Consider the following 20,462-nt stretch of genomic DNA (forward strand, 5'->3'; position numbering starts at 1 on the left):
ATTATTTGCTTGGTTTTGTTTACTTTTATTGTTTCAGTTTTTGGGTTTTTTTTCTGCTGTCTTACTCTTAAGCAAGCTCCTAAAACCACCTTCAGTTTGCTCTCCTAGGACTAGCACTACAGAATTTCCTTGTTATAATGTTACACTTACTGTTATAGTTCTGAAATTCTTATTCCCAAAATCAGAAGTATTTTTACAAGGAAACTGGGCTTATAATTCCTTCTGTTGTTGGCACCACTTATCAGGTTAGATTATTAAACATAACTGACGTGTGTGAGAGAAACGTGGAGAAAGTCCCAGAGGATCTTATGATCGGGTATTTATAGTGAGCTATTAATGGACATGGGCTCTGCAGAGATTATTTACAATCCTGAAAATGTCACTTTCAGCTTAATAATCACTTCTTCAAAGGCTGAGATTTTTCCCTCTTCCAGAAGGTGAGGAAACCCAGTATATTTTCCAAATTTTATAGGAAAATTAGTAGTATTTTTAGGAGAGAAAGTAGTCTAGACATAAAATATTTATGTACTCACTGAGCCATGGTAGAATCAACTACTAACAGTTTCATGCTGTGTATGTTGCTAATATATTTCTCTTTTTTGCTACATATGCAGTTACAGAGCAAGGCTTTGCAATCTCACATTAGGTGGATCAGGTAACAAATTAAATTATGCAGATTTGCTGTGAATTACTGCTGCCCAACTTTAAGATGTTTCTAGAATTATTCCAAGCTTTGTAGCTGGCATGTTGACAACTTCCTTAAATTTCCTGTGCTCATTCATTGTGCAAAGTTATTTATTAGCTTTCAGTTTTATTTATTAATTTTATTTTACCGTGCCCTATAGTTTTGTTTTGTTTTTTCAGGCTATCTTTCTTGAAAGACAGAAGTAGGAGTTTTGATAAGGTGAAACAGATGAGAATTTTGAGCCTAACAGAACATCTGAGAACTTGAATATGCCAAGAACAGCATGACTGCTTAAGCATATAACAGTGTAGTCATTTATTTTGATACTGACACAGTGATTGCTATTTTTATTACTCCAGATCTAACCTGAAGATTTAACGTGTCTGCTTCTAATTAAAAAGCAGTGTTTCCCTACAGAAGTGATCCATGTTGTGCTGATTTGCCATGAATAATTCTGTGTATATGATTGATGGTGATTCTGATGAGGAGATCTCTACCCAGCGAGCTATTCAGGAAAGCTTACAAGATAGGCATAAATTTGAAACAAGTGGCAGTGCAACAGAGGTTGAAAGGTAATAAGTTATTATTTCTATTTTGTGTGTTTTCCTGGCATTATTGTAAGCATTTAGTAGACCTTATTTTCCTTTGTAACTCCATATGTTGTATTGTGCTGACCTTGTCTCATGGATACTGGAAAGCACTGGTAGCTCACTTGTTCTGAATTCTCCCTGAAAAAGTATATGTGTTTTCTGGAAAATATGAAATGTATGAAACTTTCAGGTGATGTTTTACATCAATAGGTAAATGAGTATAAAGCTTTGTGAGGAAGATCAGTAGATGATGTAAAAGTAGATTGGTATGGGAGGTTCCCTTCATTTTAGCATTTAATTGTTGGCCTTTGTGTGAAGAATTCAGTATTTAGTGTCAGGGAAAGACCAACAAAAAAAGTGTTTCAATGTGTTAAACCCTCACAAAACTAGTGTAACTTAAGAGAACTTTAACATATTGTCTAAATTAGAGTATTTAAAGTAAGATATAATTATATCCTTAGCTTCACATGAATTTTTATTTCTCTCTTATTCTTGTTCTGTTTATGCAGTTTGCAGTATACCACAAGTAAAGAACATGGGCAGATCATTGCAGCAATTCGGACAGTTAAGTGCAAATCCACCACACTAAGCCTACACCCCTGGGAATGGCTGAGCAATGCCTACGTTTTAGGGGTTTAGTCACCTGATTTAAGTGCAGCTTTTCTTTGTATAATCTTGGGAGAAGTAAGGAAACTAAAAACAAGACATCCAAAAGCTAACTTATTAGATGGGATCATGGAAATGGGATGGGTTCAAGTGTCATCCCTTTCAGAAATTCCAGTTCTTCATCTCCTAACTAAAAGTAGGGGAGAACTCCCAGCCTTTCTTTTAAAATGGGCAAGATACACTGGTGGGATAAACAGCATTCAACGTATTCGTTGCCTGAATTTTGTCTTATGATGAATAATGGGATATGTGTCTGTGTTAAAATATCACAGGCCAAGAGGAGGCCTTGAAGAAGCTGGTGAGGCACAGTTCTGCTTTTGAAGAAGCAGATCAGCAAGGCTGGCTTCCTGTGCATGAAGCTGCAGCACAGCTAAATAAGAACATCCTTGAAATAACTTTAAAAGGTACAAAGTCCTTCTAGTTTTCCACCAAAAAGTTTTCCAAAGTAAAGTTTGATGAATCGTTCAACTTCAAACATGTTCTGTTTTTCTGTATTTCAGCCTCCCGTGACATTACGTGGGAACAATCCACCCTGGAAGGGGAAACACCTCTCTTGGTGGCAGTAAGAAATTGTTTTGTGGACAATGTCCAGTTTCTCCTGCTCAATGGCTGCAATCCCAATATTAAAAATGAAGAGGGAGATTCTCCTTTAGTTATAGGTGAATACTGTTTTTAGGGGTGGAGAGATGAGGGAATGAGGTGAGGATATAGTTATATATTTTAGGTTTCAATGTTACATATTTGACTTCAATGCCTAAAATATTTTGCTATAAGAAGAAAAAAAAAATCAATCTGAGCACTGAATGTGTCTGTCCCTGTCTGTTTTTGTCAGATGATAATTAGCTTTCTCCATAAAGTGCAGAATGTCATCCTCTGCTTTCCTTGGCATCATTTCTGCAGTGGTGCCAGGCAGTGAGTCCTTCTGCTTCTTCATGCTATTACTGCCCTTCATGTCTTCAGGCATAGAACTTTGACATTTTCTGCCCACATGATATCTCCTTCATTGCATCAGCCTTTTTCTCCAAAACCCATAGTAATTGGTTTTAATTATCCAAAATTATAGCAAATCAACCTGATTTATCTGCAGTATGTAGAGTGCTAAGCAGTGTTTGTCCCTATTTAGACATTGCCAGCATAAATCCAGGGATGACAAATGAAGAAGACAGGCTGACATTCTGAGTTCACTTCTCTTTAATATTTTGTAATTTAGGAATAAGGTCCCATACCTGCTAGAGTCCTAGTATAGTCTCATACCCACATTCTTTGTGTGAATGTCGCTTTAATTTGGTCATGCACAAGAACTGCAATTCATGATATCTAAAGAACTGTATTTTGCCAAAATGTTTTTTAAAAGTGTTCTGTGTTCATTTCCTTTGCTTCCCTCAGTCTGGGCTATGATGCCTTCATTCTTACTGAATCCTACACAAAAAAGGGAAAGTGTCTTCTCATTATCTAAATTCTAACGGAGCATTCTTGAGTTTCTTGGATGATCGCATACATTGGAAGGGTGGATTCTTTTTCCAAGCTATTGTTAAAGGAGGAGATAAAGGCTTACTGATCACGTGTAGGACCCTCAGTCCATCCTTGTAAAATGCCTGCAGCTTCAAGTCAGGGCTATCTGCTTAAAAAAATGTATGGAACTCCTAGATACTTTTGAAGTGCACTACAATAAAATGCACCATCCCCCAAGAAGGGGATGCATTTATTTGAAGTAGCTGTGTAGGTTACTGCAGACACACAGTTTCTGTCACAGAATGCTGTCACTGGTGTTTAAGCAGCTGTGGTGCATGGAGCTGCTCAGCATAATCTGTCGGGCTGAAGGACACTCACTATGCTGCACAGCCTGGCAGATCAAAGAGAGAGGGAGGGAAGGGTGTTGCCTGATCATTCCATCCACTGGAGCTAATGCAAATTTCTGTTTTAAGATCCTTGCTGACTTAAGAGTTCAGGCTAATTAAACTAAGAAGGCATATGAAAGAGTCATTATAACCTTTGTTTCATATTGTGGCAATGCTCGTGGAGATTAAACGGAGTTCTGGTGGCAGCTCCTGAACACCAAGACCTTGGGTGTGGTCTCCATCTAGTGGCAAAGAAAGCTGTGTTCTGTTCCATTACCAAATCCAACAAAGAGGGAAAAAAAAATCTACAGAAGAGATTACTACGAAATTATTCATTTATACTTACTGCTGTCCTGGAAGCAAAGAACAGATCTGTTGATGAGTTAAACCTTTCCGTGTAGGGTGACATTTCTCACTGCATAAATAGCACTGCCAGGAACAGCTTTCCTGGGCTGTAACAGCAGCCATGGTGCACAGAATAGCCTGGAATAAGAATCCTGCCTGATGCTTTGCTTGTTGTCCTACAGCAATTAAACTGGATTCCTATGACATCGCCTCCTTGTTGCTGCGATGTGGTGCCAGAGTGAATTTGCGTTGTGTCCATGAGAGAACTGCTCTGCATGAGGCAGCCAGACTGGGCAGGAAGGATCTGGTGCAGCTTCTCCTGGATGCTGGAGCAGATCCTGACCCCCGCAGTGGATATGGGCTCACACCTTTAGCACTGGCTGCACAGATGGGACATACAGAAATTATGGAGCTCTTACTGCAAAAAGGTGAGACTTTATTATATAGGACTTTATAGGAAGAGAAGGCTTCAAATATGCCTTCAAGAACAGCAGAAGTAACTCACCTTACTAGAGAAAATTAAATGCCATCTTCACTGGGGTTTTTTGTGGTATAGTGAAGGCCTGATAAATATAAATTTGTATAATATTAATATATTAATAATATTTTTATTTATTAACATATTTTTTAATAATATAATTACTTTTTAAAAATAGTCTGTTCTCATGTGGACAAGTCACCCTAGGGTACACTTGACAAGATATTTATTGTGGGGAATTTTACATGATAGTTCAGCAACACTGGAACTGGATTGCATGAACTATTTGTATACTGGGTGCTCTCATATTTACAGTTACACCTGCCTGGACTTGGTAAAGTAAAATAATTGAAATGCATTGTTTGTAAAGCAATTGTGCTGGTGCAGTTTTAAGAACAATTCTTACTGTGTTTAAAGCAATTTGGACCTTCTTGTTCCCAGGATTACATAAACACATCTAAAATCAAGGATCCAACATGAAGATTTATGCCCACAGTGGTTCTGTTTGGTGGAAGATAGAATTAAAATACCATATCACTGGGGGGTTGGAGATATTAATTACGGCTGGATATTTACAGTGACTACTGTGAAAATCTTTGCTGCTTCTCTGCAGGTGCAGATGTTCTTTCACAGGCAAAGGATTGTGCTTCTATATTGTTTGAAGCAGCAGGAGGAGGAAATCCAGATTCTGTGAGTCTTTTACTAGAATATGGGGCTGATGCCAATGTACCAAAGCACTCGGGTCATTTGCCAATCCACAGAGCTGCATATAGAGGACACTTTCTGTGAGTTAATATACTTAAAATTTAAATAATAGTGACACCAGAAATATTAATTTCACTAATTTTACCTTATTCAAATCAGGCAGAAAATCTGTAGTTTTGTACAAGGAATTATTTTTGACTATATAAATATGTATGTTCTCTGTCTGAATATAAGAGACCAGTCAGGATAACACCTTCATGATTTTAGGAGGTATATCTTAATCCCTATGGTATTTCCCCATTTGTCCTAAGTAGTAACACTGTTCAGTCTGATGCTGAGGTTCTTGGGACGTTGTCACTCTCTTTGGGTCAATGTGTCATCTCCCCCATCACAGAAATGTGAATGGTGAATATACTAAATAGACAAATAGAGTATAAGGGCTATCCCTGTATTAAAGAGAGTAAGACTACTGGAAGATATTTATTCTGAAATCACAACAAACAAATGAGAAACAAGCACCTGAGTATTCTTAATTTATGTATTAATATTTTCTGTGTATTAATTTTTATATTTAAACTAAGATGTATATATTGCATTATAGATTATATGTATTCATGTTATAGTACATATTTTGTTAATTCCCTGATCCCCATAGGTTAAGCAATGGCACTGTGCTTTCAACATTCAGGAATAATTTCTATTGGGAAGGAATCATTAATTCCTATAGCAAGGAATGGGTTGTTCATGAATAATACTATAATATAATAATATTTTATGTGTAGTAGGTGGAAAGTCAGTATCCATTGCTGGCTAACAGTTTCATTGTTAGCAATTCAAGTCAATGCATGCCATGGTACTGATTTGGTATATTAAGACTATTCTGATAGCCATGGTGAATTCTGAAGCCCAACAACACAGAGAAATTCAAAGATAGGTGAACCAAAATGTTTAAGATTCTGAGATGCTTCTGTTTTTAATTTTTCAGAGCTCTAAAATATTTAGTTCCAGTGACTGATTTTGCTGCTATTAAGGAAAGTGGCATAAGTCCAGTTCACTCAGCAGCAGCAGGAGCACATCCTCAGTGCCTTGAGTTTCTCCTCCAGTCGGGTTTTGATGCCAATTTTATGCTGGCTCAGAGAGTTCGCAAAGGCTACGACGACCACCGGAAATCAGCCCTGTACTTCGCTGTTTCCAACGGGGATATCTGCTCGGTACAGCTGCTGCTGAACGCCGGAGCCCTGACTAACCAGGATCCCATCAACTGCCTCCAGATAGCCTTGAGGATGGGCAACTACGAGTTAATGAATCTGCTGCTCCGCCACGGCGCCAACGTCAACTACTTCTGCCGCGTGAACACCACGCACTTCCCCTCAGCTCTGCAGTACGCCCTCAAGGACGAGGTCATGCTGAGGATGCTGCTGAACTACGGCTACGACGTGCAGCGCTGCTTCGACTGCCCACTGGGCAGCGGGGCCCACACCCAGTACGTGACCGACGGCTGGACCTCCACCGTTATCAAAGACACCATGGTAAGTGTCACACGGCTTCGGGTGCTGTCCTGCTACCAGTCCTAAAACTACAGTAATTTCACGATTACAAGCCGCACCTGATTATAAGCCACAGGTCCGGGTGTTGGCAATGTTTAGGTCTTGGTCCATATATAAGCCGCACCCGATTATAAGCTGCACTTTTGTTCGCAGAGAGGATGCTTGCACAACTTTCATAAAGTTGCCAATTAGTAACAGAATTGCAGGATCGCGGAGTTTACTGGCTTGGCTCGGGGCCATGTGGGCTTGGATAGGCCCCGCCGGCGCCCCACCAGGGCTGCGTGGGCTCGGATCAGGGCCACGCAGGCTTAGATTGGCCCTGCTTTTCCCCTGCCGGGGCCAGGCGGGCTCCGGCTTGGCTCGGGGCCGTGCGGGCTTGCACTTCTGGGTTCGGACCAAAATTTTAGTCAAAATGGTGTGGCTTATAATGGTGAAATTACTGTAAATTGAAAGGGGCTTAACGCACTGCCAGAAAAAGTAGCTTTGAAGACAATTTACACATAAAGAGAGGAGTAGACAAGCCTTTAAAATTAAATAGAGGTTGTTAAAAAGCCTGGTTCATGACAGCAAATGATTGTAAACAGTAATTTTGAATTGTGAAAATATAGCTGATGACGTGCTATTGATCAGTATGGAACTGGCTCTCAGTATGGAAGGGCAGTGCTGTCCATGCTGTGAAGGCACAGATTTGCAGGCTGGCTCTCTGCATTGTCCTGTACCAGAACACCAAGACTGGAAGCTGTTGAAAGGACCCCTGGAGCTGGTAGGATAAGCACTGAGCAGAAATTAGGAAACCTGAAGAACTTCCTGGAGACACTCATCAGTGTCATTGTTTCACAGTTTGTAAAGTCCATTTGAACCTAATAAATCCTTCTTTAACCTAAAGATAAGGAGATGATGCATGCACTGGGCTGGTGGATTTCCCTATTAAGCACCTGAGACACAAGTGTAAACTCCACTTAGAGGGGGAGCCCTTCTTTTTAAGCACCAAGTCCCCAAAATACACAGCTGCTTAAGTTTATGTTTGGATCTAGTACAAAATAACCATCTGTCAGATTTTTAGATTGTACTAGTGAGGCTTAGGCAAGCTGTGGCAACCTCTAAAACCCTGCTTCAGTAAGTTAATTGTTCTTATCCTCAGAGACAGAAGTAATTTACTGCAGTATTGAATGTTTTGTTTCTCTCAGTTCTGTGAAGTGATAACCTTGTCCTGGCTGAAGCACGTGTCTGGGAAAGTAGTGCGAATCATGTTGGATTACGTCGATCATGTTAAGATTTGCTGGAAGCTCGAAGCAGTTCTCAAAGAACAGGAACTCTGGCCAGACATCCATTACATTTTATGTAAGTATCTGTTTACATTTTTAATGAAAACAAGCTGGTTTGGCATTGGGGACTTTTTGGTTGGTGGCATTTAAATTTTGCTTCTCCTTTCTAGCAAATCCTCGCCCTCTGAAGCACCTTTGCCGTCTGAGGATCCGGGCATGCATGGGACGGCTGCGTCTCCGCTGTCCTGTCTTCATGACCTTCCTTCCACTGCCAAACTGCTTAAAAGACTACATCCTGTACAAGGAATATGATCTTTATGGACAGGAGAACTTCACAGGGATTTACAACCTCAACTGTGCATAAGTATTAGTCCTGTACTTTGAAGGGAATGTAATGTGGATAAGACTGTTACGCTTCTTTCTTTTGGGATTTTCTCTCCTCTGTGTATTAAGGAATGCCAGTGCTCTTCCCTCAGCCCCTGAAGAAAATGGCAAGTACCCCAAAAAGTAAGTATTGGTGATCCCATTCTAAGGATCTCCTGGACTATGACCTATCTGGACATTATTCCAACAGTATTTTTAAATGCCTAGTGTGACGAGTTAAGGAAGTATAAAATACAAGGCTGCAGGCCTTGTGTTATGGTCAGGGTAAAGCCTGACATATCTGATACCACTACCCCCATTCCAGGGTTAAACTCAGGGTTTAGTTAAAGGTCAGGGATTTGATTAAAACCAGGAAGGGATGTAATTTTTTCTTGTACTTCTTCCCTTCTCTTGACAATAAGTAGTTCTTATTTGTGAAGTCCTACAGTGACGTTCTGGAGAGCAGCTTAAGTAATTCTTCTCTTTACCCAATAAAGCAATCCCCCATTCTAGACAATGAAATGGGATCAAGCTTGAGAAACCTCTGCTTATCACAGCAGGTAATGTGACATACCAATGTTTCAAGCAGGTGGCACTGCTGAAAGCTGTGTTAGTTCTGCAGCTCCTTCTCAGGTACTTGGATGTCTCATCCACCATGAACTTGGACTATTCTCTCTAGTACTGGGTTTTCCTTACACAGTGGTGTCCAAAGCCATGCTTGCAATTTTTGGAGTTTCTCTCTATAGAGGTGGAGCTTAAACTTTTGGAACCTTGTCATTTTAGGAAGTCTACAGCAGTCTTAGACCTACAGCATGCCTGATCCCACTAAAAATACTGCAAATATCAGTTCCTATTTTAGAAGAAAAGAACTTCATCAACACATTTGGCATTAGTAGTATTTATTCCTTCATAATCAAGTAAGCATAGATGTTTTTTACTAGTTATACATGCATCTTTATCACAGAAGTTACATAATTCAAAAATCTGCTTTTCCCCAGAAAAATCTACAAACCTTATAAAATACAAATTTAACCATAATGTGGTTATGGCCCATGGTTTTTTACATGGTGTTTATCCCATAACTAACTCAGCCTGTGAAGATATGTCCAGTGCCCATGGTAGTGGTTGTGCTGGTAGAGCCTCTGCACCCAGTTTGTTTTGCAGAGCCCTCACTGCCCCATCTCCCTGCACCACCATGGGCCCTGCCCAGCCAGCTGCCACAGCTCCTGCTCACCTTCTGATTGTTGCAAAAATAAGTTTAGAGCATTCCCAAGTGTAACAACTTCCTCTGAGGTTATCTGGCTCATACTATAAAAATTAAGAGAACTGAGCTACACTTGACAATGGAGGGTTATACCTGTGTGTCAGAAATGGAAGGGAATACATCCTGTAACCAATAATGGTACTTCCTGAAAGTCAGTGTGATGAAGAATGCAGGAAGCTTTTGCATCAATACAAGTCCCACTTAGAAAGTTACTGTAATTAAGCTTTTATTTAAAATATAAAATGCTGACTGGAGCCCTGCACAATAGGGTTACTATCCATGTTTCCAAGATTAAGACACAACAATTAGAGTTGACATAAATATGCCATTGGTTGTTCTTAATACAGCTATTCAGAGAAAATGTGCAAGTCAGTCTCAAACACTGCAAAAATCACTTACACTTCACCAGAACAGGACCAATCCAGAACACCATCATAAGAATTTGACCACTGCACTCTTATAAAAATGACCAGAAAGATTGTACAAAATCCTCGGCTTGCAATATAAACTTCATTAGGAATACAAGTGCATTCACAATGATACACTGACTTACTTGTGTCATGACAACTTAGATACCACAGTGGCAGGGAAAAAAATGTCAACTTAGTGCTTACTTAAAACAAAAAGCCTTGGGGACTAATTACCTGGCAAGAATTTCTGCATTATAGAGCAAGAGAAAGAATATAAAGTATCAGCTTTTGCTGTTACACTAGACAATATCTCTACTAAATTCACTAAGCAGTGGCAGTTTTCTTTCTCTAGGTGAACTACTTCCTAAATAAGAGACTATATTGTAGCATAGTTTTCACCATTGGCTTGTCCGAAATGCTGTGCAACTAATTAATCAGAATTTACCTCTGTTTTAAGCATAGACAGAATTTACCTTAAACAGTCAAGTTTATTTCTTTATATCCATGTACATCAATTACAGCTTCAAAAATTGCATCAGCTGTTTCACAATTTTCAGCTCTGGGTTTACATCCATGTACAGAGAAAATCTGACAGCCCTCTAGAAGGGGAATGTTTCTTAACTCTGAAATATTACTTTACTGTTAGACAGTAAATTGTCTTGATACAATTTCAAACTCAAACAGATTAAGGAAGTAAGACTGTGACATGCACTGACTTTTCACCACCTGATCATATCCAGTTAGATATGTTTAAGTAGTACATAACTTTGACCTTGTCCTCATGCCATTACATACATAAAGAATGTATGTAGCTTGAAACAGCTGACAGCAAGACTGGCTTGGTCTGTAGATCTGCACAGTGTAACAAGCTTCATATCCTCTTACTTAAGGGATAAAAGTTTGGCAGTAATTATGAAGCTGCAATTAGCAACATAACAAGTTAGTCCTGAACAACACTGCCAATTCAGTACCTACATTAAGTCACTTGAAAATCATGGACTTGAAAGAATATTTTCAGGAGTGACTGAAGTCATAGTAGACACACATGAAGCAAATTATAGATTGAAAGATCAGTTTGTGAATAGAAGGCAATAGGAAATAATAAATGAATTTATTTAATATCCTGTAAATTAGGAAAGGAAACCATCCAGTATTTTAGTTACAATAATAAAATACTCCAGTGGTAAAATCCTACCACAGCAGTTCCCAGCAGACCATGAGGTGTTCCCACTAAAAGTTATATACTCTCAAGGAAAATATCAAGCATCATTCTGATATTTTTTTTAACACAGCTGTTTTCTAGTGAAGTAGTTCTAAACCTTATAGGAAAAAAGGTACCAAATAGCTTTTCCTTTTGGGAAGAAGGGCATGGAGAAAACCTCAGCAGCTGTTTTTGCCTTGAGATAGTTCTAATTACAACCTGTGTGATCCTGCCTAGGCAAAGCTCAGTAATTCTCACCCCTGCTAACACAATCACCATTCCTGACTTCCCCAGCTCTGCTGACATGCTCTTTACTCTTGCAGCTTTCATCATCATCGTCCCACATGCTTGCTCATTTTACACTAATGAAACTCCCCTGAATAAGCAAACAAACAACCCCTACCTTTCATTCATGTATATCAAACTTCTAGTGGTTAAGATGTGAGAATCATCCAAAGTAAGTAAAATGTAATTCCTACTCTGTTTTAGAGAACTATATGTAATGGCATAAATGGAAAGTCTGAAAAGCAAATGGAATAATTACATTATTTATTGCTAAATTAAAAAAAAAATCCCATTTGACAGTAAATTCACCTGCCAACTTTATTAGCCTTTCCTCCTCATCTCTGCAGGTTTATAGCTACATGAGTAATGGTAGTTTTTGAGAAAAATACAGTAATTCCATTTTCTGACATTTCTTCAATAAGGCTAATGCAAAACAGGCTCCACATCAGAACTGCTTTTTCGCAAGAGTGCTTGTCTATTATCTGTCCTCCCTCTAGAGCCTGAGCTACTCAGGTCCAGTGCTTAACACAATCAGTCCTTCTCTGACAAGCTGAGGACTGGATTCTAGACACAGAGATCACTGGGTTCAGAGGCTCCCTGTGCTGTTTCCAAACTGCTTCATCCTCAGTAAATACTTGAGATAGATACAAGACATAGTAACTTTGACCTACCCTGTGATATGATTTGATAGAAAACAAGTATCAGTAAAGAAAAACAAACAAACACAAACAAACAAACATGAACTGGAATAATTTGCACAACAAACTGCCTTGCCACTCTCTTGTAAGCCTTGATTTAAGCACAAAAAGGGAAAAAAAATGGATTTGGTGCCTCTCTGTACATTTTTGTTGACAGTAATAAAAACAGTCTCTTAAAAATGGGAACTGAGAATGGAAGCCTAGATATGAAATTAAGATGCCACTGTCTTTTAAAAGAAGCCTCATGTTGGTGTGGTCCATCTGGCACTGCCAGCCAAATCCAGCCACAGGGCAATACTGTGTGACTTAACTGGGCAACAGCAAAAGCAGATCTTTCTACAAGTGCCTGGCTACTCTGGGGATGAAAAACACACTGGAACAGGACCTGGTAACTAATTCAGGAAGAGAACCTGGTGGCTTTCTGTTCCTCAGCCTCTCCCACTCCTTTTCAAGGCAGAGCCCTTTGGTGGCTGCTCAAGCTCCTGCCCAGGCTCTGGTGCAACCTCTGCCCAGAGCTTCTGCAGCTCCAGCTACCTCTGCTCCTGCCCAGGGCTGCAAGGGCAGGCACTGCTGCCCTTCTCTCCTGCGACAGGAGCTGAGGCCACCAACTCCTGCACACAAAGTCACATGTCCAGCACCAAGGGCAGGAGGAGGTTGCCAGCTTTGGCCAATGTAGGGCACTCCCATGAGTTAGAAGAGCCCTCTGTGCATACAGCCATCCAGAAGACATGACCTGAGATTCCTCACTTACTTTATCAGCACTGAGCAACTCCAGCTACAAAGGGCTGGACCACCACCAGCTGCTGAGGAGATACTCTGAAATTGCTTCCATTCCTGAACACCAGAAATGCCCTGCAATGATCTGTAAATCACTCATAATTGTTATATTATAACTTGGAATATAAGTATATTCTTTTCTCTCTACCTATCCTCTTATTTTCATGCCACTATTAGAGACCTATCTTCTGTTTTCTCTGGATTTTAATATTTATAGTCATTAGTGCAAAAATAAATATTTCTCCTCAAACAAGATTTCTCTTCTGGATCAAAAGGTGAATGCACATCTAATACTATACAAAATAAATATTACACAGGGTATGGAATATGGAGTGCAGATTACAAGCTGTAAACAGACACCACTTTGAAAAATGCTTTCCAGAATTGACTCTAGGATGTAGGATTAGTGTCATCTCTTACTTCAGAACTGGTAAATTCTGTTCACAAAATCATAGAAGAGCCTCAACTGATTTTCAGTAGATCTAGTGTACTAGCAGCAAGGCATTTACATATGCAGAAGATTTTTCATATGATGGAATTCAAGATGTTCCTGCAACTCTAAGCATGTTTTATAAAAATGAACTCAAAGGTTTATAGCTTTTTATTCCAAGTACTGAGCAAAAACCAAGAACGTGGCACTTGTGCTACAAGGCTATATACATTACTCTTATAATTTGAGATTATGCAGTAAAGTTCAACTGCATCTCACCAGTGCTTATCTAGGTCTGACAGTATCTTTTTCTCCTGCTGAAAGAAGATTTTGGTGTTGTATTCACAAAAAAAAGAAAAAAAATTGGGACAGTATCATACCGTGCAAAATGAAACAAAAAAGATCTTTTGTTTAGAACTATTGCACATCTCAGTGATGTTAATGGGGATCCTTCTTTCTAAATCTAAGAACAGGTATGTGCAACAAACTGGGTAAAGATTAGCACTGTCTTATTTGGACATCCACTTTTGTTTGCAGCAAGGTGTTCTCCATACTGCAGTTTAAAAAACAAATTTCAGTGGTACTGTGGAAAGCCAATGAGTTTTCAGTTTTGCTTCCAAAGCAGTCAATTGCACAGAGTTATGTGGGGAAAACCCCCACATTTTTTTACATACTGCAGAGAAGCCTTGAGAAAACATAAGTTTGTAATAAACATGGTAGCATCACAATGCTTCATCTGGCATACAAGAGAAATTATACTGACAGGAAATGGAAATCACTTAACTGAGAAAGAAGAATCAAGGTGGAATAGGGTCTATATATTGTGAAGTCTTTTCTGTAATGTGACAGACCCTCCACCTACATTTCACCTCTTGTAGAACTTGTGCCATTTCACCAGATAGATTCATGATTCCAATTTTAATGAAGCAGGCCACGTTAGGCTTCAGATTCTCTCTTCTTCTTTCCATCTTCTCCTAAATCACTGTCTTCTGACTGGCTGCTGCTAAGGACTACAAACTGTCCTTCTGTGCTGCTCTGGTTGGATCTGCTGGAAGCTGCTATCAACCGGCTCTGCTCCTCCAAGTCCTAATTTGGCAAGGGGGATGGGAAATCAGAAAAAGAGTATTACCCACAAAGCCATCTGCAATGGACACAGGACACCATTGTTATTCTAAATGATCTCTCAATACTATCAGCTTTGGACAAAACTGCAAAAGAAAGTAAGTAGAAAAAACCTAATATTAAGAAATAATGATAAAAGGTACCTTCTCAATTTGCTTTTGTTTATTCAGTTCTTTTTGCTGTTTCTCTTTGACTCTATCTATTTCTTTCTGCTTTTCTGAGGCTTTTCGATCCTAAAGGGCAAAAATGTAAAGAAGTCAGTAACAATAGCATGAGATGTTTGAGACACTACTGATTGATATGAACTTGCTCAAGACTGTGACATCACTGTTTTGATTATTTTGCTTTTAAAGGACTGGTATGGTTGTTAAAAGTAGCAAAATGAATCCTATATTGAATATTGTTCTACAGTAGGTATTGCTCAGTCTTTTCATTTGAATTTAAATTCTAGGAAAAAAATCCCTTAAAATACACAACAGCATTGCTACATCTAGAAGCATCTTGCAGAATACAATCTATTACACATATTAAGTGTACCCCCTTCCTTCTACACCCAAGCATCCTTTGCCCCAAAAAGATTCTTACCAGTTCTGCATGAAAAGCTATCTGTTTGGCCAGTCCAACAGAGTCACAAATCTAAATGTAAAACAGATAGGAAATTATGAAAAAGACCTTTAAATTTAAGCCAGCATCCCAAATTAGATACAACAGCATATTAAAGCATTGGCAGGCACTTAAAATGACAGGTTTAACTTTTTCAGTACATAAAAAATGCCTTAGAGAGCTTGACTTGGAATCCATATTCACAACTGATACAAGTCACAACCATCACCAATACCTTTTCCCCTTCATTATTTGATTCAAATATGTAGCAGATGGAAGTCTGGCGGCTCTCCACTCTCCCTCCTGAGGTTCTAAGCACAAATCCAAACAGGCGCTTATTCTCCTGGTGTGTAGCATACAGCACTACATTGGGCAAAGGAAACTGCCAAAAGGATCAGATACGGAGAGATTAAAACTGATTCCAAATACTTGCCACACGAGGTTTCAATACACTGCACATTAATTAATGCATAAACACAGCACAAGAAGTTACCTGACCAATGGAATTACAAAACACAGATTAGACAGCAAGGACAAAATGATTTCAAAGACAAGCAAATGTCAAAAAACACACTCCATGTAAGAAAAAGGGGCCACATTTGCAGTGTCAGTCAGTCATCTTTCTAAAAGTGGACACACCCCTGCTTTATTTTGTTTTAATCATTCATTACAGTTCAATTTGTGACTAAGCTTTCAATATTTAGTTCCATGTAAAGGCACTGCTTCTCAAAAACCTTCACTGCAATTAGCTCAGCTCTCCTAATTATATAAGCAAGAAAAAAAATCCCAACCCATACAAATCACATACCCTCATTAGTTTGTTACAAGAAAACTGTTTTGCATTCTTATTCCTAAAAGAGGCTGGATTTCCAAATCTTTTTAAGACTCATCAAACAATAAACTTAAAAATTCTGAGAGTCCCTACCACAGCTGCTATAAACTGACAGGATGAGTTTTCCCTAGGATTAGATGTTTGCATTTAGCATATGGGACACACCCTCAGTTGATGCACCTCACCTGTAAAAGGTGACAGCTTTGGAGCATTAACTTAATGTCAAACTTTAAATATCCAGATATTTTTCCATGCTCAAGATTTTCTTTTATTAAAAGGAAAGCAATTCAGAGCCTCCAAAACCCAATGTTTTAAAAAACACAGAAAAATTAAGTGACAGACCATAAACTGTGCATAAAAAGGGCAAAAGTTTTGAAATATGAAGAATAAAGACTGCTATTACTAAAGAATTAAATTGGTCTTATTTGATAGACTAACAAGATCTTTATAAAAAATGCACTTGAAAGGAGTAAGTAACACAAGAAATTAAACCAGAAACCATTCAATACCCTTAAGGCAATTATGCATTAAAAACAGAACCCCAAAACAAAACAGAGAAACCCAAAAGCAAACAAACCCTCTTGGACTTCAGAACTAATGTGACTCCATCACTAATGTTGTCTCTTTGCTATTTTACCCTCTCAGATCACAGGGGTAAGGGAGTCTCAAAAGCCAATTTCACCTATTGAAATCACTCTCCTAAACCTGATTTGCAAGTGTTTCTAAATGTCTGCACTGGTCTCCTCATAGCACTGGAAATTTGGCTGGAATCCTCATGCTATCAGGGATTTTTGCTATCATCTAATAATAATATTTTTAAAGTAAAAGAATTACATTGCTGTGTATTTATCTTAAAATGGAAAATTACTTACTCGTAGTCTTGTAACTTGTGTCTGTGGATCAATTAACCTAAAAATTTGTTTTTAAAGACAAACCAGAAAGTAAATTTTACCAAAGTGAAAGAAGATAATTCTGTAAATAAACATCAGTAGAAGTCAGAAGCAGACTTACTTTAAACAGTCACAAGTGACTAACAAGTGTGATTCTGTCATCCTGAAAACGTTATGGATGGCACGAGCTGCGAGTATTTGACGCATTGTTTCATAAACAACATCTGGGCTTTCATCAGACTTCACTTCCATAGAGCCAAGAAATCTTACAATAAATAACTGATGAAGAATTGAATCTAAGAAAAAAGAAAAGTATTGAAAAAAAACAAACTCCATTTTGGAATTTACATTCAAAATCAAAGGTTTACTGCAGTCAGGAAAACTTCAGACTCTTCCTAACTTGGAAAGAGATTGCTCCTACTTTAGCAATTAGAGGTGCAGTTAGTACGCAGCACATCATAAATCTTTTCATTTGTTTAATAAATAACCAAAGATGCAATGAATCATTTTTACAGCAGATTTTCAGACAGATTTAATTTGACTTATCAAATACCTTGCAATGTAATTAAGCATTTTAAAACTGGCGTCAAATTAGAAGAGAGAAGCTAGAAATGAAAACAGAACTATAATTGGCAGAAATTATTTTCATTTTACACTGAAATTAAACTTTTGTTTTACCTTCTGTTTCAGGTTTTGAGCCTCCAGATTCACCAAAAGGATTTGTGCGTCTATTAAGAAATGAAAACATTAAACAGGAGTCAGATTTTGGGAACCATTCATGGGTAGTGCAGCACTCTCATGCTGTGTCAAATACCAACATGTAATGAGTTCACAAACTTGTAATCTGGAGGAATAATGTATCATGAATCATAAGGAGAAGCAGTTTTATCAGGAGTGAGACATAACTTGCTGTATTTGAGGACCCACATTATGGGGAAAACACCAGATATTATTGTCCTATTGCTGCCACAGAAAGTTTCGCTCACATTTTGTTCTTTTTTTATATTTGAATTAAGCCCCCAAAAAATCTTTGGTAATGTTTGAAAAGGTGTAGTTTTAGGGGATGAAATTTCACAGAGCAGCTTCAGGAAGCACAGCCAAAAACCAGCCCCTTTCAGTACTCCATAGGAGCACCCACTTCTCATCACTGTCAAGGTGTTGAATTACTTACTCAAGAGAAGCCCTGGGTTTGTTTCAAATGCAGCTTTTTCAAAACATCACTGGGGTTTTACTCCTAGAGGGTCAAGAGAAATGTGGCTATTTCTGGCTCTCAGAGACAATTACTATCAGTTACAGAGAAAAGTGAAAATACTCTAGGCTTCCAAGTCTGCCTTTTTCAAAATCAGTAAAGAAATGAGCACAGGAAATGGGGATACTTTATTTAAAACTGTAGAGGAAATTACCTGTTCTCTTTGGCTGATTGGTAGCTGAAAAGCTATTGGCAAGGGTTCAATATAGTTCAAATTAGGTTTTTTTATGGGATTAATGAAAGTGTCACCTCGAGAATTACTGTTCTAAAAACAAATTTCAGAACTATGAGAAAAAAAATTGTTCAGTCATACATACTGACTGCCAGTTTATTTTATCAATTATCAGAAATGTTTCAACTAAATGATGTCTGGTTTAAAGTAATAAAATTTTTCTAAATTGAAGCCAAGATGGCATTGCTACCATGTTTAGATAACATGGACTCAATCAAGAACCATCCCATTAAATGCTGACCTGTGTAATTAGAGTAAAAGCAAATTCTTTCCACTGGCATCTTCTATTGCTCAGAACTTTTCTTGTCATTTAATATTAAACTGGAACAGTAAATGCAAACATCTCACAGATCTCTCAAAAGGCAAAAATAAAATTTAAATATATGCCATCAGTATCAGAAACCAAGAAAAGTGCTTATTTTTTAATAACAAACATGTTACCTATCTGTACAAACACTGCAGTTCTTCGTTGAAGGTGATGTTTAATTGAAAATACTGAGCTCAACTCTGTAACTTCTGCTATGAAAATTATTATTTTCTAGTCTAGAATTAAAACTGATGACATCACAGAATATTCTAGGTTGGAAGGGACCCCCAAGGATCGAGTCCAACTCTCCAGTGAATAGCCCATAAAGGGACTGAATCCACAGCTTTGGTGTTATTGGCACCCTGCTCTGACCAACTGGGCTAGACCTGGCTACCACAGGAATTCAGCTAAGTCTTAAAACTTTCCACTTCCTGCAATACAGTTCAAGTGTATTTTAAATCAGTGTATTCTGAAGGATCTAGTTGGCCACCTGCTTATCCTGCTATACCAAACAACAACAAAAAGAAAATTGTTGAAAAAAGAAAAAAAAGAACTGTGTATATATAATTTCAACTCTTACATCTGTGAGATGCAATTCAAAATTCAAATATTTTCCTAGAGGCGGGGGATATAACACATTTTTGTGACAAGAGTCACTTAAATTAGTTTTCATCTCTTTGGCTGTTTTTGTTGTTCTTAAGAGCAGCTAGATCTGCAACTACATTTTCTTAATATCTGAGTTCTATAGATATAGCTCTAGAAATGCAGTGATGGTTTACATCTCCCACTCAAATATAATAACAAGTAGGAGAAAATGTTTTTATGTTTTGGATGAACTCTTAGATGATTTAACTTGTCTGTATGTGAAATTACTCTAGAAGCCTAGACCATTTTCACTCACCTTTCAGCTTAAGAGGAGTGTCATCGTATGCCATCATCACCTGGAGTTAGGGCTACCAAATTTCTCTTGAGTTTCCAAGAGGAAATAACCCAAGCTGCTGGGTGAGCAAGCAATAGGAAAGGAAAATACTTTGTGAAACCAAAAGTTTAAAATAAATCAATAAATAAAAGCATAGGCTATTAAAACAAGAAAAGCTGCTGCAAAATAGAAAACTACACCTTGACTCTAGTGATGTAACTAAGCCTTTTTTTTTAAATTCCATTTAACAGTTTAACAAATTGTTTTGCTTCACTGGCCACTGCAAAATTTGTGACATCAGTCAGGGAAAAGGCTACGTGTGTGCTGGAGCTGCATCTTAAATGTGGTCTTCTTGTTTGTTTTTTTTAATTAGTGGCATTAACTTCAGGGATTTTTTTTTTTTCCTTTTCTCTGCATTTCCTACCTGCCCGATTGCCCTGATGATTTTGCTTGGCCAGGCAGATCTTCACTGACTGGAGATATTATGTCAAATTGGATGGGAGTATCAGGGGCAACAAGGGAATCCAAGGAAAGTGCTGAGAGAGCTGTTGAGTCAGATCCCAGTGACCCTGTGCTGCTGGTACGAGCTGCAGGAGGACGAGATTGTCTACAACAAAACCAAAATGGCAAAGTTAGGCTATGTGAATTCAGGTTGGTTGATAATGCATTAAACCATAGGGGACACAAATACAATATTCCAGAACTTAGATGTAAAACAAAACAAAAACTAAAAACCTGAAGATTGGGGTATAGCAAACAAA

At 38.3% G+C, this 20,462-nt stretch overlaps 2 protein-coding genes across 3 annotated transcripts in view; one reads left to right on the top strand and one right to left on the bottom strand.

Moving 5' to 3' along the window:
• ASB14 (ankyrin repeat and SOCS box containing 14) lies at positions 1-10,425 on the top strand. 2 transcript variants are annotated; one of them, XM_033071223.2, is made up of 9 exons: positions 1-1,257; positions 1,785-1,840; positions 2,214-2,345; positions 2,442-2,600; positions 4,307-4,552; positions 5,216-5,387; positions 6,293-6,836; positions 8,042-8,195; positions 8,290-10,425. In XM_033071223.2, exons 1-9 carry the CDS (start codon positions 1,130-1,132, stop codon positions 8,481-8,483), a joined length of 1,785 nt encoding a protein of 594 aa, XP_032927114.1. In that variant the 5' UTR covers positions 1-1,129; the 3' UTR covers positions 8,484-10,425. The 2 variants fall into 2 exon arrangements, with proteins under 2 accessions (XP_032927114.1, XP_032927115.1); XM_033071224.2 differs by lacking the exons at positions 1-1,257; positions 1,785-1,840; positions 2,214-2,345; positions 2,442-2,600 and having other exon boundaries at positions 4,469-4,552; positions 5,216-5,292.
• The window catches only part of APPL1 (adaptor protein, phosphotyrosine interacting with PH domain and leucine zipper 1), a 25,318-nt gene continuing 14,220 nt past the window's right edge, over positions 9,365-20,462 (bottom strand). Inside the window, exons 15-22 of the mRNA XM_033071222.2 lie at positions 20,126-20,308; positions 17,673-17,722; positions 17,116-17,290; positions 16,977-17,013; positions 15,508-15,654; positions 15,255-15,305; positions 14,813-14,902; positions 9,365-14,633 (exon numbers count right to left, since the gene is read on the bottom strand). Of these exons, the coding sequence (XP_032927113.1) occupies positions 14,484-14,633; positions 14,813-14,902; positions 15,255-15,305; positions 15,508-15,654; positions 16,977-17,013; positions 17,116-17,290; positions 17,673-17,722; positions 20,126-20,308 (883 nt within the window). The 3' untranslated portion in view covers positions 9,365-14,483. The remainder of the gene's footprint in view (positions 14,634-14,812; positions 14,903-15,254; positions 15,306-15,507; positions 15,655-16,976; positions 17,014-17,115; positions 17,291-17,672; positions 17,723-20,125; positions 20,309-20,462) is intronic.

Source organism: Catharus ustulatus, chromosome 13 (genome assembly GCF_009819885.2).
Source record: "Catharus ustulatus isolate bCatUst1 chromosome 13, bCatUst1.pri.v2, whole genome shotgun sequence".
In the NCBI taxonomy this organism is placed as follows: domain Eukaryota; kingdom Metazoa; phylum Chordata; class Aves; order Passeriformes; family Turdidae; genus Catharus; species Catharus ustulatus.